Source organism: Poecilia latipinna, unplaced genomic scaffold (genome assembly GCF_001443285.1).
Source record: "Poecilia latipinna isolate Pla-1442-1.1 unplaced genomic scaffold, P_latipinna-1.0 Scaffold1785, whole genome shotgun sequence".
Taxonomy (NCBI): domain Eukaryota; kingdom Metazoa; phylum Chordata; class Actinopteri; order Cyprinodontiformes; family Poeciliidae; genus Poecilia; species Poecilia latipinna.
In genome coordinates, this window is record NW_015114401.1 from 96,217 (window position 1) to 109,910 (window position 13,694).

The 13,694-nt window shown below is 42.6% G+C and overlaps 1 protein-coding gene and 1 long non-coding RNA gene across 4 annotated transcripts; one reads left to right on the forward strand and one right to left on the reverse strand.

The window, feature by feature from the left end:
* Window positions 1-244: 244 nt before the first annotated feature.
* On the reverse strand, window positions 245-12,515 carry LOC106965211 (uncharacterized). Of its 3 annotated transcripts, XR_001428580.1 has the most exons (5): window positions 12,056-12,515; window positions 9,893-9,996; window positions 9,513-9,625; window positions 405-488; window positions 245-268 (listed from the first exon to the last, which is right to left on the reverse strand). It is a non-coding gene; the product is annotated as an uncharacterized LOC106965211 (long non-coding RNA). The 3 variants fall into 3 exon arrangements; XR_001428579.1 differs by lacking the exon at window positions 245-268 and having other exon boundaries at window positions 283-488; window positions 12,056-12,509; XR_001428578.1 differs by lacking the exons at window positions 245-268; window positions 405-488 and having other exon boundaries at window positions 8,253-9,625; window positions 12,056-12,505.
* npas4a (neuronal PAS domain protein 4a) lies at window positions 1,022-7,628 on the forward strand. Its single transcript, XM_015061146.1, has 8 exons — window positions 1,022-2,152; window positions 2,495-2,658; window positions 2,753-2,855; window positions 3,860-4,169; window positions 4,266-4,375; window positions 4,500-4,635; window positions 4,838-6,519; window positions 6,620-7,628. Exons 1-8 carry the CDS (start codon window positions 1,978-1,980, stop codon window positions 6,646-6,648), a joined length of 2,709 nt encoding a protein of 902 aa, XP_014916632.1. The 5' UTR covers window positions 1,022-1,977; the 3' UTR covers window positions 6,649-7,628.
* Window positions 12,516-13,694: the final 1,179 nt, after the last annotated feature.

A 13,694-nucleotide genomic window follows, 5' to 3' on the forward strand; every position in this document is an offset into this window, starting at 1 on the left:
GATGGATGGATGGATGGATGGATGGATGGATGGATGGATGGACGGACGAACAGACAGATGAATGGATGGATGGACAATTGATGGTAATTTGTCTCCCCTAAGCTGTTTCAGTGAACTGTTTCAATGAACTGATTCAGTAAACTGGGTCAGTGAACTGATTCCTCTCTGACTCACTCAGTTCATTAGTAGATGGGACTGAATGTTTTCCTGATCCATCAAAAAAAACCTCTATCTTCTTCTCCTCCTTTTTCTTCTTCTGTTTTAACCGCTGCAGGGCGGAGAAAACCGACAGACAGGCGCCATTTTAAGACGGAGATATTAAAAAATAATAATAAAAAAAGATTTTAACACTAAACCTGAAGGTGCAAATCTGTAACTCGTGTTTGATTATTTTGTTTTTGCACCTTTAGGTGATTACCAGTCTGGATCGGTGAAGGCGGAAGAGGAAACAGAGGTGGCTGAGTCATCGGATTAACAACACAGCAGCTCTGAAACGGGATTATTCATCATCTCAGATAACAAAAGAACAAATTCATCAACACTATTCACCCAATTATTCCTAATTTATCAGAACATCTGAGTAATTAGACTAAATATAACCGATCAGATTTTGAATTTCGTTTGAATCGTGGAACTAAACCAGGCTGAACCTTCAATCCGTCAAAGCAGAGCGGTAAAAATCCTGCGGCTCGTTTCCTCTGCAGCTCTTTATGAATCGGAGGGATGGGAGCCGGGACGGGACGCGGGGGCGCGCGGCGCGCTCCTTCATGTCGGTCACTGGTGAGATCTATTTTTAGAAACGCGGAATAATTTATAAGCGCCATTCATTAAAAAACGGGCAGACTTTCCATTCAGACTTTCTAAATCTTGTCTGTAACTTTGAACAGAAAAAAAAAAAATAAAGATAACAATACTGAGAATCCTGAGTCAGAAATGAACGTCATGGTTGAAAAATATGATCTTTTATTGCTCTGGTCGTTTAATTGTGTGCACTATTTATTCTAACATGCATTGTTTTAATCATGAATAGCTTTGAAATCAACATTTAGCTGTAATAACGTTGCTTAGAATGTATTAAAAAGGGGTTTAATTTGATCTGCACATAAGATAAAGTGATTATCATCAGATATAGGAAGATTTTCAGATGTGATGTATATTTATGAAGCCTCTTCTGGTGGCAGATAATCTCCTTTAGTCTCAGTACATGCGGTCTAACAAGAACTTGCGGTGTTTACTGGCGGGTCCGGGGCAAACAGGCAGGTGCCAGACATATAAACACACAGACCTCGTTCGTATTCAGCACAGATCCTCTCCTCCTCTTCTTCCTCCTCCTTTCACAATTCACCGGAGCCCGGTGACTCCGGTTACGTTTTTACGATGGCTCCGCCCTCTACTCGGTTTTGTCCAAATCGGGCTTTTTGCGTCGCCGGAGCTCCCGATTTCAAGCCGACGTCACGACCGAGTAAAGGGAAGAGCTGACGTCGAGGAAGAGTCACAGAGAGGAGAGGGCAGGAGGGAGGGAGGGGGAGACTCTCAGCGCGGCTCGCATTCATATCAGGCATATCTATCCCCCCTTTCTCCCTCCTCCTCCCTCCGTTTTACGTCGGTGTTGGCGCGTCGGGAGCCCCCCTGCTCCGGTGGAGTCCCAGGCTATATAAGAGACCGGCGAGCAGAGTCCCTCAACCAGATTTACGGGTTCCGGACATCTGAGCCAGAAGAGACGGCGACCTGCAGCCGCCGATTCACCTGCACTCCGAAAGGAGGGACGAAGGGAGAAGGTTTTTACCAAAAAACCTTGCTCTGGAGAAAAAGAAACAGCTGAGATGAAAGTCCAATAGCACATCTTCTTTTTCTTCCCCTCACTTCTACAAACCTGTCTCCGACGGGAAACTTCAGCAGATCTTCTAACAGCGCTCCGCTTTACAACTTTTCACCCGGGGGGACGCTGACGGCTCGCCGCAGCAGCAACAGACCACGATGTACCGCTCAACCAAAGGGGCGTCCAAGGCGCGACGGGACCAGATCAACGCGGAGATCCGAAATCTGAAGGACCTGTTGCCCATCTCTGATGCAGATAAAGCGCGGCTCTCGTATCTGCACATCATGTCCCTGGCCTGCATGTACACCAGGAAGTCCGTCTTCTTCACCCAAGGTAGGAACTGAGACGGCAACCTGTTGATCAATCTCCCGCAGAGTGCGGAGATCAACAAGTGTTTGAGCTAAAGTGTGATGAAAATCTTATTTTAGGGTAAAATGTGCAGCTTTAGCCCATCTCGATGTTATTAGAGACAGTTTATGTCGCTGATAAAAGTGTGAAACTGAGGCTGTCGCTGTCCGCGGTGCTGAAATGTTCGCGTTTCCTCGCTGTCGGCGCTGTCCGCGGTGCTGAAACGCTCCAGCAGGATGTCCGCGGTGCTGAACTACATGCTTCTACTGCGGCATACGTCCAAGCCTCGCTTCTCCGTTAACAGCTGTTTGGTTCCTTTCTTCCCAGAAGCGGGATCTGCTGGTAGTGACGAGGAGAGCGCTGCGTTTCTGTCTTTTCACGAGCTTTCGGAGCTGATGCAGGCGATGCCGGGCTTCCTGATGCTGCTTACCGGAGAAGGGAAGCTGCTCTACCTGTCAGACAGCGTCTCCGAGCACCTCGGACACTCCATGGTGAGACACACGCCGCTGCTGCATTCCCCAACACAGGGAGGTTGTTTCAGGTGGGTTTATTAACACCAGGTGTCTGTTTTTGTTGTTGTTTCAGGTGGATCTTGTGGCACAAGGTGACAGCGTTTATGATATAATCGACACTGCAGATCACTTCATCATGAGGACCAACCTGTCTGCTTCTTCATCACTTGAGATGGGTAAGACACAGTGTTCTTTCCCTAGATTTAACAGCTACTATTCATTTATTACACAATGAAAACTGAAAATCACCTACTAAAACCCCAAAAAGTGTCATTGTCATCTTCCTAAAAGTATTTTTTTATTTTTTTTGCTTCAAACATCTTTTGGAAACAAAGAGGCGGTGATTGATTTATACAAAAGGTTCACTTTAGATCATATCAAACATATTCAATCACATTTAAAAACCAGCTTCTTTACGTAAAAACTGTCTCTCATTTTAAAGCTCAACAGATATGGCAACCAGCTGTTGGCATGGCAACCAGAGGTGCACTCCTCACAATAAAACAATCGTAAACTTTTTACTTTATATTCGCTAACTTTTTAAGTGTAACTAACTTATTTTGTGCCTGATGTCAGCCAGGAGCTTAAAATTAGATTCAAGACCAGCAGATTTAACATTTGGCATTTCCTTATTTTACCGTTTTTACTTCCTCTAAAGGTAGGACTACCAAAGTAAGAGTTCAGATTTCAAAGAAAAGTACAAGGTACTTAAAAATTTTACAGCTGAATTAGCAAGCAAGCATGAAAAATCATTGAAATGCATTTGGCCACATAATCGGTTCTTCATAGATGATATTTATTTTATATTTTTTCCAAAATCACTTTTTAATTTTAAGAAATGGTAAATGGACTGGAGTTACAAAGTTCTTTTCCAGCCATTTTGACCACTTAAAGCACTTTACATTAGAGCCACACTCACAAATGTTTCTACAGCAGTGAACAGGTTGTTAGTCGACTTGGCTAAAAGTCCCTTGCTGGAATTGAACTTACAACCTTCTGATTACAATTTGACATTTCCACCCACTGAGTCGCTCACGAAGGTGGTTGAATTAAGATGCTACTTCCTGTATATCTTATAAAAAGCAGTGATCCGAGTGCACACCCCTGTGGTACCCCATAATTAACTGCTACATTTAAAATGTTTATTTCTAATGACTCTCCTCCCCTCTCTTCCCCGCAGACCGTCTCTTTCGCTGCCGTTTCAACACCTCCAAGTCGGTGCGGAGGCAGAGTGCCGGAAATAAGCTGGTTCTGATCCGCGCTCGCTGCCTCGCTCCACCCTCCGCCGCCCCCGCCGCCAGCTCCTACTGGACCTCCAACCCGGTGTGGGTGTGTTTCTGCACCCCGCTGGAGCCCCAGCCCACTCGCTCCGGGTCGGGGCCAGACAGGGACGTGACCTCTGCCCCCCCGCTGGCCGACACCAACCTGTTTCTGGCATGTTTCAACTCCCAGCACAGCCGAGACATGAGGCTCCAGGCGGCACAGGACAGGTGAGTTTGCCCTTTGTACCTCTAAAAATCATGAGTTTATTCTGCTTATTGGATAAAGATGTGAAAAATCCCATCTCCTCCCACTCTGCCCTGCAGCATGACTGTGTATCTGGGCTACGATGTGACAGCTTTACGCTCCCGCTCCTGGTACGGCCTCCTCCACCCACAGGATCTGTCACACGCCTCTGCTCAGCACCGCAGCCTGTGTAAGCGCTCCGTTTGCTCAAATTAAGCCGTCCATGCCCACACTGTGCCCACTGGCACATTCACACAACGATGATTAATGTGATTACACACCGACCATAACGTGTTCTCAACTGTTGTTGACAGTGAGGGAAGGTGGAGAGGGCAGATCTGAGATGGTGGTTCGTGTTCAGGCTCACGATCTTTCCTGGGTTTGGCTCTACATGGTGCTTCAGCTGCAGCACGGAGACATTCCCATCAGCAGCAACAACTACATCATCAGGTGAGAACGCTTTAAATACTCAGGTTGATTTCTTATTATCCCAATGTAGCAAAATAATAAGAAATTAATATATTTGAATCCAATTTTTTTTGGGAATCCAGTTGGGAAAAAAAAAAAAAAAAAGAAAACACAGTAAATCTAAAGGAAACATGAATGAACTCTGAAACTGACTCTGGGTTTCTGTTTCCTCTCTGTTTTTCAGTGACTCTGAAGCCTGGTTGGTGCGCCAGCAGCTCAGCTCCGAGCAGACCCAGCTGACCCTGGTTCTGAGCGCCGGCCCGTCTCAGCCAGAGGGCCTGAGCCTGCAATCTCCAGAGACCCTGTCCAGCCCAGACCAGGTGTTCACGCCCGGTAGCAGCGGCCTGTCTGCCCAGTCCTTCGACTTCAGCACGGCCGGCTGCAGCGTCGGCTCCTCGGATGAGCCGGGCAGCTCCATCGCCGAGCCCATGCAGCTGGAGGGAGACCCTCGCTCCAGCATCTCCTCTCTGGAGGAGGAGAGCTTCTTCCAGCCGCCGCCGACAGAAACCCTCTCCGCCGCGTCTTCGCCGACTCCCGTCACGGTGGAGACAGTAGCAGATTTGGACTTTTTAACCCAGAACATTCTCCTGCCTCCGTCCTTCCAGCTCGACCCGCCGCTGCCACTGCCCACCTCTCAGGCGCAGCAGACCAAAGAGTTTGTGTGCACCCCGCCATACACGCCGCAGGTCGGAGGAACCAGCTTCCAGTTCAATGAGCCGCTCTTCAGCTTCGACCCCACTGGCACCACCACTCCTCCTCCCTCTGCTACGACCGCCACCTCCTCCACCTCGCTGGCGCCCTCTGCCTCCTCCACAGCCCCACCCACTACGACCCCCAGCCCTGCTCCGCCCACCACCCTCTCCACCAAGCTGCCCCTGTCTTTGCCCACCCTCTCCACCGACCTGCTGTTCCCCGTTGAGACGTGCAGCGGCGCCCTGTACGAGAAGCTGCCCCCCACGCCTGACAGTCCAGGAGATGGAGATTGCACGGTGATGACTCTGCCGGAGGTCCGCGGGCCGCTGTACGTCGACGTGCCGCTCGGGCCTCTCCAGTGCCCCCCCGAAGGCCTGCTGACCCCTGAGGCATCACCTGGCAAACAGCCCTGTCTCACCTTCTTCTCCTTGGAGCGGGAGAAGGAACGGGCGGAGATTTCCCTCCTGGCTCAACACATCAGCTCCCTGGCTGAGGGTTTCTACCTGGATCCTCTTTTGTCCAAACTGTCCCCCTCCTCCTCGCCTCCGTCGCCCTTCCTGTCCCCGGCTATCGAAGCGGCGGATCCAGTCCACATGCTAAGGGAGTTTTATCCCGTAAAAACGTGGAGAGGTCTGGACATCCCCATCTTCCTCGACGACGATGACTCTCTGTTTGAAGAGAACATCCTAGAAACCCTCCTGCAAGACGACTTCACTCCCAACCTCTCCGACCCTTCCAGCCCCACCTCTCCGCACACACCAGTGTGTTGGCACCAACCCTCCCAGTTTGAGGGAGCGGGCCACATCTGTAGCGTCCAATCGGCGCAATGTAACTCCATGGCCGGATGCGGGGCGAGCGTGGCGACGACGGACGGGGAGAGGCTGGAGGAGGAAGCGATGGAGATGGAGGTGGAGGTGGCGTCGTCTCCCGTGTCGTCTTGCTCCTCCATCCCGGCTTCCCCTCCCCTCATCCTCACCGCCTCCCCGAGCCCCGCCACCGCCATGTCCGTCGCCTCGCCCACGCCCGCCGTGTCTTGCACTCAGTCCCTCCTGGAGGAACTGGCCGTCCTGGAACCCATGTTTGGGGCAGGTGCCTCGATCGCCCCTGGCTTAGGGCAACAACCTGAGTTGTATCAACTCCAATGTCATCCATCGCCACAGTGCTTCCACAAAGGTGAGCATTTTCTGCGGTTTATCTCACCTTTCTTTTTTTTAATATGTGAAAAACTACGGTCACTAATTTTCTTGTTCTACTGTCTATTTTTGTCTTTCAGATGGGAGTGGAAGTGTTCCTCCGTTCTAAAATAAGTCTGTGACTTACTTCATTAAGTATGGCATATTGTCATATTTTGTGGAGACCCTTTTACTGAAAAGTAAAAAACAATTAAGTGTATAAATATACATAATGTATATACAACTTAAGGACTTCATCTCCTACATGTCTGCTAAGAACAAAGATTGGCTACATATTTTTGTTCAGTCATTTCTTCTGTGTAATACTGCAAAAAAGAAAAGAAAAAAAAGAAAAAGAAAAAACTGGTGCCAGATTCACATGACGACCGAATGGACCCAGAACTGCCTGGGTTCTGGCTCCATTTGGTGACCTCTCAGTTAGAGGTGCACCGATTGCAGTTTTCAGTTACCGATCTTTAAAAAAACCTGACCTGCCGATCCCGATTTTGGCCGATAACGATTTTTACTGCCTGAAATGTTGGTACGTAAAGTCTGTAGACATGTCCTGCTGGGTGGACAGTGGCTGATTTTTAGTTGATCAGATTCCAAATTTAAGAAAATCGGGTCGGACTTATCGGCAGATCAATTTATCGGTGCACCTTTATTCTCCAGAGCTTCAGAGATGATCAAACTCCAGATACGTATGTGTATTCACTCGTAGTGAAATATCTGTTGTGAACAAAAACAAATGATGCATTTCTTGCTATTTCAGTAGTGGGATGAATCATAGCACTTTTTTGCCTGACATGCAGCAACGCAAACCCAAACCTCAAACGTTACAGGAAGTCAAATGTTTACAATCGTTTACAACCTAAGTGCGAAAACAATCAGTAGAGGGAGAGAGAGAGGAAAAAAAAGAAGATTTCTTGTCTTAAATCTTCTGATTTAGTTCCCAGAACCAGACGAGTTCTGGTTTAAAAGCCTTCCAAAAACGTAGAAATGGAACTGAAACTGAGATACTTTGAGCTTTGAGTTTGCGACTTTTAAACCTTTAACATCTCATGGTTATTGCTCCATCTGAAATCTTGTGTATCGATGTGATTTGCAAACTAAAAGAAAACATGAAGAACTGGACTCTGATCATGCCACAAACCCTCTGCTACTCTGTACTGTACATTAAGACTCTGAATGTGGACTCATCGGGTCCTCCTCCTCCTCCTCCTCTTCTTCTTCTTCCCTGCTTTTGGCCGTGGGGCAGTCGGCTGGATATTCTTGCAGCATCAATATTTGCAATGCTGGCAGCTTATAGCGGCTCCTGTGTGCCTGAAACGGCCCCTGAACTCTGAACTCTTCGTCCACTCCGAACGAGTGGACGGTCGGCATCGTGGCTCCACTGGAGCGCGGTGCAGCGAGGCACAAATTTATGGGATACCGTCTGTAACGCTACGCAGTGAAAAACTAACAGTGAGCATTTGGTTTGTTTAGCCGGACGCAGAGAAAAAAACATGTGGATGTCCATTTTCAAAGTTATTTTTTCACAATATTATTCCATATATTTAAAAATGTCAGAGTTAAAAACTAAAAGGTAAATATTTAGTTTGCAGAACTAAATATTTAACTATTTAGTTAGTAAGCTAAATATGTAGTTCCTAATTAAGTGTTTAGCTCAAAATTAAATATTATTTTTGAACAAAATATTTACTTTTCAAACTAAATATTTAGTTCAGATTTAAATATTTAGCTTTTTAAACTAAATATTTAGCTTGCGAGTTTAATATTTACCTCATAGCTAACTTTGGAGTTAAATATTTCATTTTGAAAACTAAACATCTAGCTCAAACTAAATAACTTAGTTGAAAACTAAATGTTCAGCTTCCTAACTAAATATTTAGTTTTTAGACTTGTGAATTAAATATTTAGTTTGAAACTCTGAGATTTATAAATTTAGGAATAATATGTTCAAAATATGACTTTGAAAATTGAACATTCTCATTGTTTTCTTTGTTACCGGGTAAATAAAAGAAATCATCGCTGTTAACGTTTCACAATGTGGCTTAACAAACGGCACTCCATACGAATTGACTATGTTGAACGAGCGATTCTTCTTTTTTGAGAGGGGTTTAGAATACAAAAAGGTTTTGTTTTAAAAAAATGAAAACTGGGGGGGACGGGTGCTATTTCTATTCAGTTACCAAACGACACGGGTTGAGAATGGTACAATTCCCATGGTGTCGACATGCTCACGTAGAGTTGTCTACGGTCAAGTAAAGGATTGATTCCTACGTTCTAGCTATTCAAGGCTAAGTTAATATACAAGTGTAAAAATTATACTTCTGTATGTGTGATATTTGAAGAAAAAAAGCTATTTCATATGCGTTACGTCTCAGGATGTAGGCATATGTTCTTTTCTGAAAGGTTGTACACATTTGTACATTTGTATGAAACAGCTACTGGTCTGTACATACAGAAGAGAGAGATTTTTATCGCATAAGATGGAATATATTCTGAACATCTTATTATTATTATTCCTATTATTTACTGCAGAATGGACATTGTGAACCAGTGTTCTATTGTGATGCTTATAAGTGTATTTGGTTGTCATACAAATGCATTTATATTAAAGTGCACTTAATGCTGCTGATGCATTTGTGTCGTCAGAGTCGAGCTCTCTGTTCCTCCCTCATCACCATCATCACCATCATCATCACCATCATCTTTTCCTCCCTCCCCTTCACTCTCCTGCGTTTCTTCCCCCGGAGCGAGTTTCGCTCAGCAACAGCTCTGACGCACACGTATGACGAGACAGAATGAGACACTATCTGACTCAGACTGACGCACACGCTTGGCATTGAGGCTTCTTTTCAGGGGGGCCACACACACACACACACACACACACACACACACACACGTAATAGTAGGAAGACGATTTCCCCCCTCCTTCCTCCTACCAACACCCTCTTTACAAATCAGAGTCGCCCATATTTGCTGATGTACCTGCGGCTCGCTCAGCGTGGCGTGGAGCTCCATATATAGGCATTCCTGCTCTGACTGGAAACAGCCTTGCGTCTATTCTCAGCCTCTATTCAGAAGCATCAGAGAGGGGAGGGCTGGCAAAGAAAGAGGCTAAAATTAGAGGTACAGTAAGAAAAAAAAGGAGTAAAAATGGAAACGGAACAACCTGATCCCCCAATGCCACAAAAGATGAAGAGACATAACATAAAATAAACCAAATATGCATTTTTCCCCCCTCCTAAGATTTGCTCCACAAATTGAATTTGAGGCAAATATTAACCCAAAACTCAAGATATCTAATGAAGCAAAGTCTTAGGCGTTGCATTTTTTTTCTGCGAGTGAACATTTTGTTCCAGCGCTACCTGCCGCAGTGGCTCTTGATGGAGGTGAGATCACTGCACACAGCTGACTGCTGCTATCTTCTGGAAAACTCATGCACTGCACCTTCAAGGAGTCCATTGAATCACTGTGTTGTATAAGAATATGAAAAAAGGTTAGGAGGAGGCCAAAGGGAAAGGAAGGGTTTAAACCTCACTGTAGCTTCAGCAAATACAATCCTACCCCGACTAGGAAGCAACGAGGAAGGTTAAATAATTAAAACAGACATGAAGGTTTAGAGTTCCAACCAGTTGATTTTATTATGATGTGTCTCTACTCTTATTTGAATAAAATTTCTGGATTCTCTACCCACTCAATGAAAAACAATTATTTTTTTAACCAATAATTCACCAGACACACACCTGCAGTTTTTGTTAAAGTTTAGCACGTTTCTTTTATTGAAACTGATTCTATTTTCTGTTACTTATGTGAATTATTGTAATTTTTGTCCTTAAAATACCAAAATTTCCACTTAACTTTATAATTTGGTCCGTCTGATTGTGTAGTGTTTAAATATTAAATGTTTGATAATTTGATCAGTAGACTTTTTACGAAATATGTTTTTACTCTGGAGTAATTTCTTGGATAACTACGTTTTCATTTTACTAGAGTATAAATATATTGAAGTAGTGCCCAGTTTCTGTGTACTCTACCCATCTCTGCTTTTAGACAAGAATAAAGCAACTGAATTACTTAAAGTGTCACTGAAACAATAAAAACACTTACATGATTTAAAAAGACGAACCACTCTCCTTACATTTTGTGAACACAAAAGCTTTTAATGATATATATTTCTCTTGCTATAGATGCAGATTGTGGCTGTTTCGGTAATTGGGTGAAACGCCGGCGCCATCTTGTGACGTAATCAGGGTAAATCAAACTATAAACGACAAAAGCTGAGTACACAGAAGTGGAGGGAGTTGCGAGCAATTTCTCTGCAGTTTTAGAGGAAGAAGCCAGATGGAGTGATGAAGAAGAGGAAGATGAATATGATGAAGGACTGCAGCCATGTTTATTGAGCCACATTGTTCAGGAAACAACGACGACTCCAACATTTCCGAGGGTGAAGATCTTGACAACTGTCACCTCCAAATCACTAAATGATAATAACCACATGTATTTATATAATAATTATTAATCTTTAAATCTGGTTTAATTCAAATAATCCAGTTACTTTAAAGAAAATGGCTCAACTTCTGCGAATCATGGCTCTTATTTCCACATCTTGAGTTTAATGTTTCTACTTCTGATAACTGTACAATGTTTCTATGTTATATTAGACAAAAACAGCAACACTCTGCATTTATAGTATTCTGAGAGAAATATTTATGATTAAAAACTTTTGTAAGGCACAGTAGTTCATCTTTTTAAATGCCGCAAGTGTTTTTTTTTTTGTGTGTGTGTGTAACTGACACTTTAAATACAAACATAGGTCAGTTCTTTACGAAGTCTTAATATAAATTTGACCAGGGATGAACTGCAGCTACAAAATCAATAAAGTTATCAAGACTTGGCTCATGGTTAGTAATCCTTTAATCAAATTACAAAAATAGCACTGATGTTGATGAATGTGTAAGATTCATTTGACTTATGATTGGCAAACATAATACAGTTTATGGTTTTCTTGTTAGGAATATCGTCTTCTTCTGATGGTGATAGAAAACCCCCCAGCCCCTTAAGTCAGACTGACTGACTGACTAAAGAAAACAATTTTAAAGTTGATTATTCTGGGTCTAATGCAAACAATTAATAATAATAATAATAATAAAAAACAAGTGACTGAACTTGTTTTTGTGCATCTAATTTGTTATAACAGAACACTATTCTATGTAATTATTTATCTACTAATTCAATCACTGCAAAACAATAACATTTAAAGTAGGGATGTTTTCCTCCCACTATACTATAAGGTAGTTTCACCGTACAAGCTGCGGAAGTATGCAAAAAATATTAAAACAGTGTAAGCTGAAAGACCACACTCTTACAACCGTTATGTTTACAATTTAAAATATCAGCTATAAACTAAAAATAAGTCATGTTTTAGAATATGATAAAATAAACGCACAGATTTAGTTACTCAATGTTGAAAACATCTTCTAAAATTACTAAAAATACCTAAATGTGCAAATAGCAGAGAAACAACTTACTGTTACAGGAAAACCGTTAATCCGCGTCATTTGTAGCTATGCTAACTAGCTTTAGCATTCACAACTGGCTATGCTAATTGCAGCGTAGCCAAGAGCAAAGAGGTGAGAGCCGGGTGTTTGGGAGGGAGGAGGAGCAGCGCCACAAGATATTGTGATTGACAGCGACAAGACCCGCCTCCTGGCTCTGATTGGTCGTTAGCACTGGGACAGGCCAGAGAAGATCGATTTTTTTCACATATTATTTATCTCATACAGTCACATCATAGTGACAGTTTCAACAAATATAAAATTATCTATATATATTTTAGAAAAGTTACATGCTGCAGCTTTAAATGTGATATGCGTCCATACTTTTTAACGGTCGTTCGTGCTACCAGCAGCCTTTAACGGCACCGAGTATATGCTACTGTTTACATCCGGGATATTTCGCGCATGCGCACAACGACGGTTCTGTTATTGCCATCCAGGGAAATTCACTCCGTTGTATCCATAGACATGAACATATATGTCTATGACGTATATGTCGTCTATGGTTGAACCATTCACGAAAACGAAAACCCTCAAAGTTGTTGTACTTTATTGACCTCAGTATTGGGAAATCGTAATTGCAATGAAACTGGAATCGAGTAAATCATGGTTTATTACTCTACTATTATTTTTGTTATTTTATTGCCAAATCCTGCTTTATTTCTTATGTTATTTCATACCAATTTCTGTCTGTGATTCCATCTGTGAAAAACTTTGCTTTGGTCAGTTGAAGTTGTTAATATGCCATTTCTATCTACTTATCTAAATTCTTTATTTCAGGTTTTTATCCTAAGTTTCAGTACAAAAGTGACAGCCTAAAAATGTCATTGCAATGAACAAACTGTTATTTGGAATGAATGCTAAACTTTTAACATAATTAACAGATTTCTGTCTGAAATATAATTGTTTTATGACTAATTTTATTAATTTGTTATATGTTGGGTTACTGTGTCAATGTATATTTAAAGATAAAAACAAAAATCTCAAAAACACCCACACAGCACCTTTAAGACCCGCAAAATAAAACATTGAAGAACTCCTTGTTTAAATGATCTTTTTTTCCTTTTTAATCAAATTTAATTTTTAAAAATTAAAATTAAATAATTGCTTTTATGTACCAAAGAAATCCCCCTAAAATTAAACAAAACTTCAGTGTTTTGGGTAGAAGCTTAAACAAGATATTTGCTGAAAGAACAAAGGTTCCTCTGAAATTCAATAATATCAAAAATATCTCCACATCAGGAATTCTTGACATTTGAACCAATAATTAATGTGCTGGAACTTTCAGATCCCAGAAAGATTGAAAAAACTTGTGAAATATGGAGGATACCATCTGCACAACGTGTCTTAGAGCCAAACCGCTTCCAGAAGAGTTAATAATGGACAATAGCGTCAAAGAGGCTGAAAATACAAACCCTACAGAGGCAGAACAATTACCTTCTTTGCTCTTCAGCACCAATAAATTACAGTCATAAATATTTTCAGAAGCAGAGTTGATGTTTTTGTTGCAGACAAAACAAATCAGGTAACTCTTTGTTAACATAAAACTTTTATTAATCAGGTTTTAAGTGAATGTAGTACATGTATAAAGTCAAAATAAACAAATACAGGA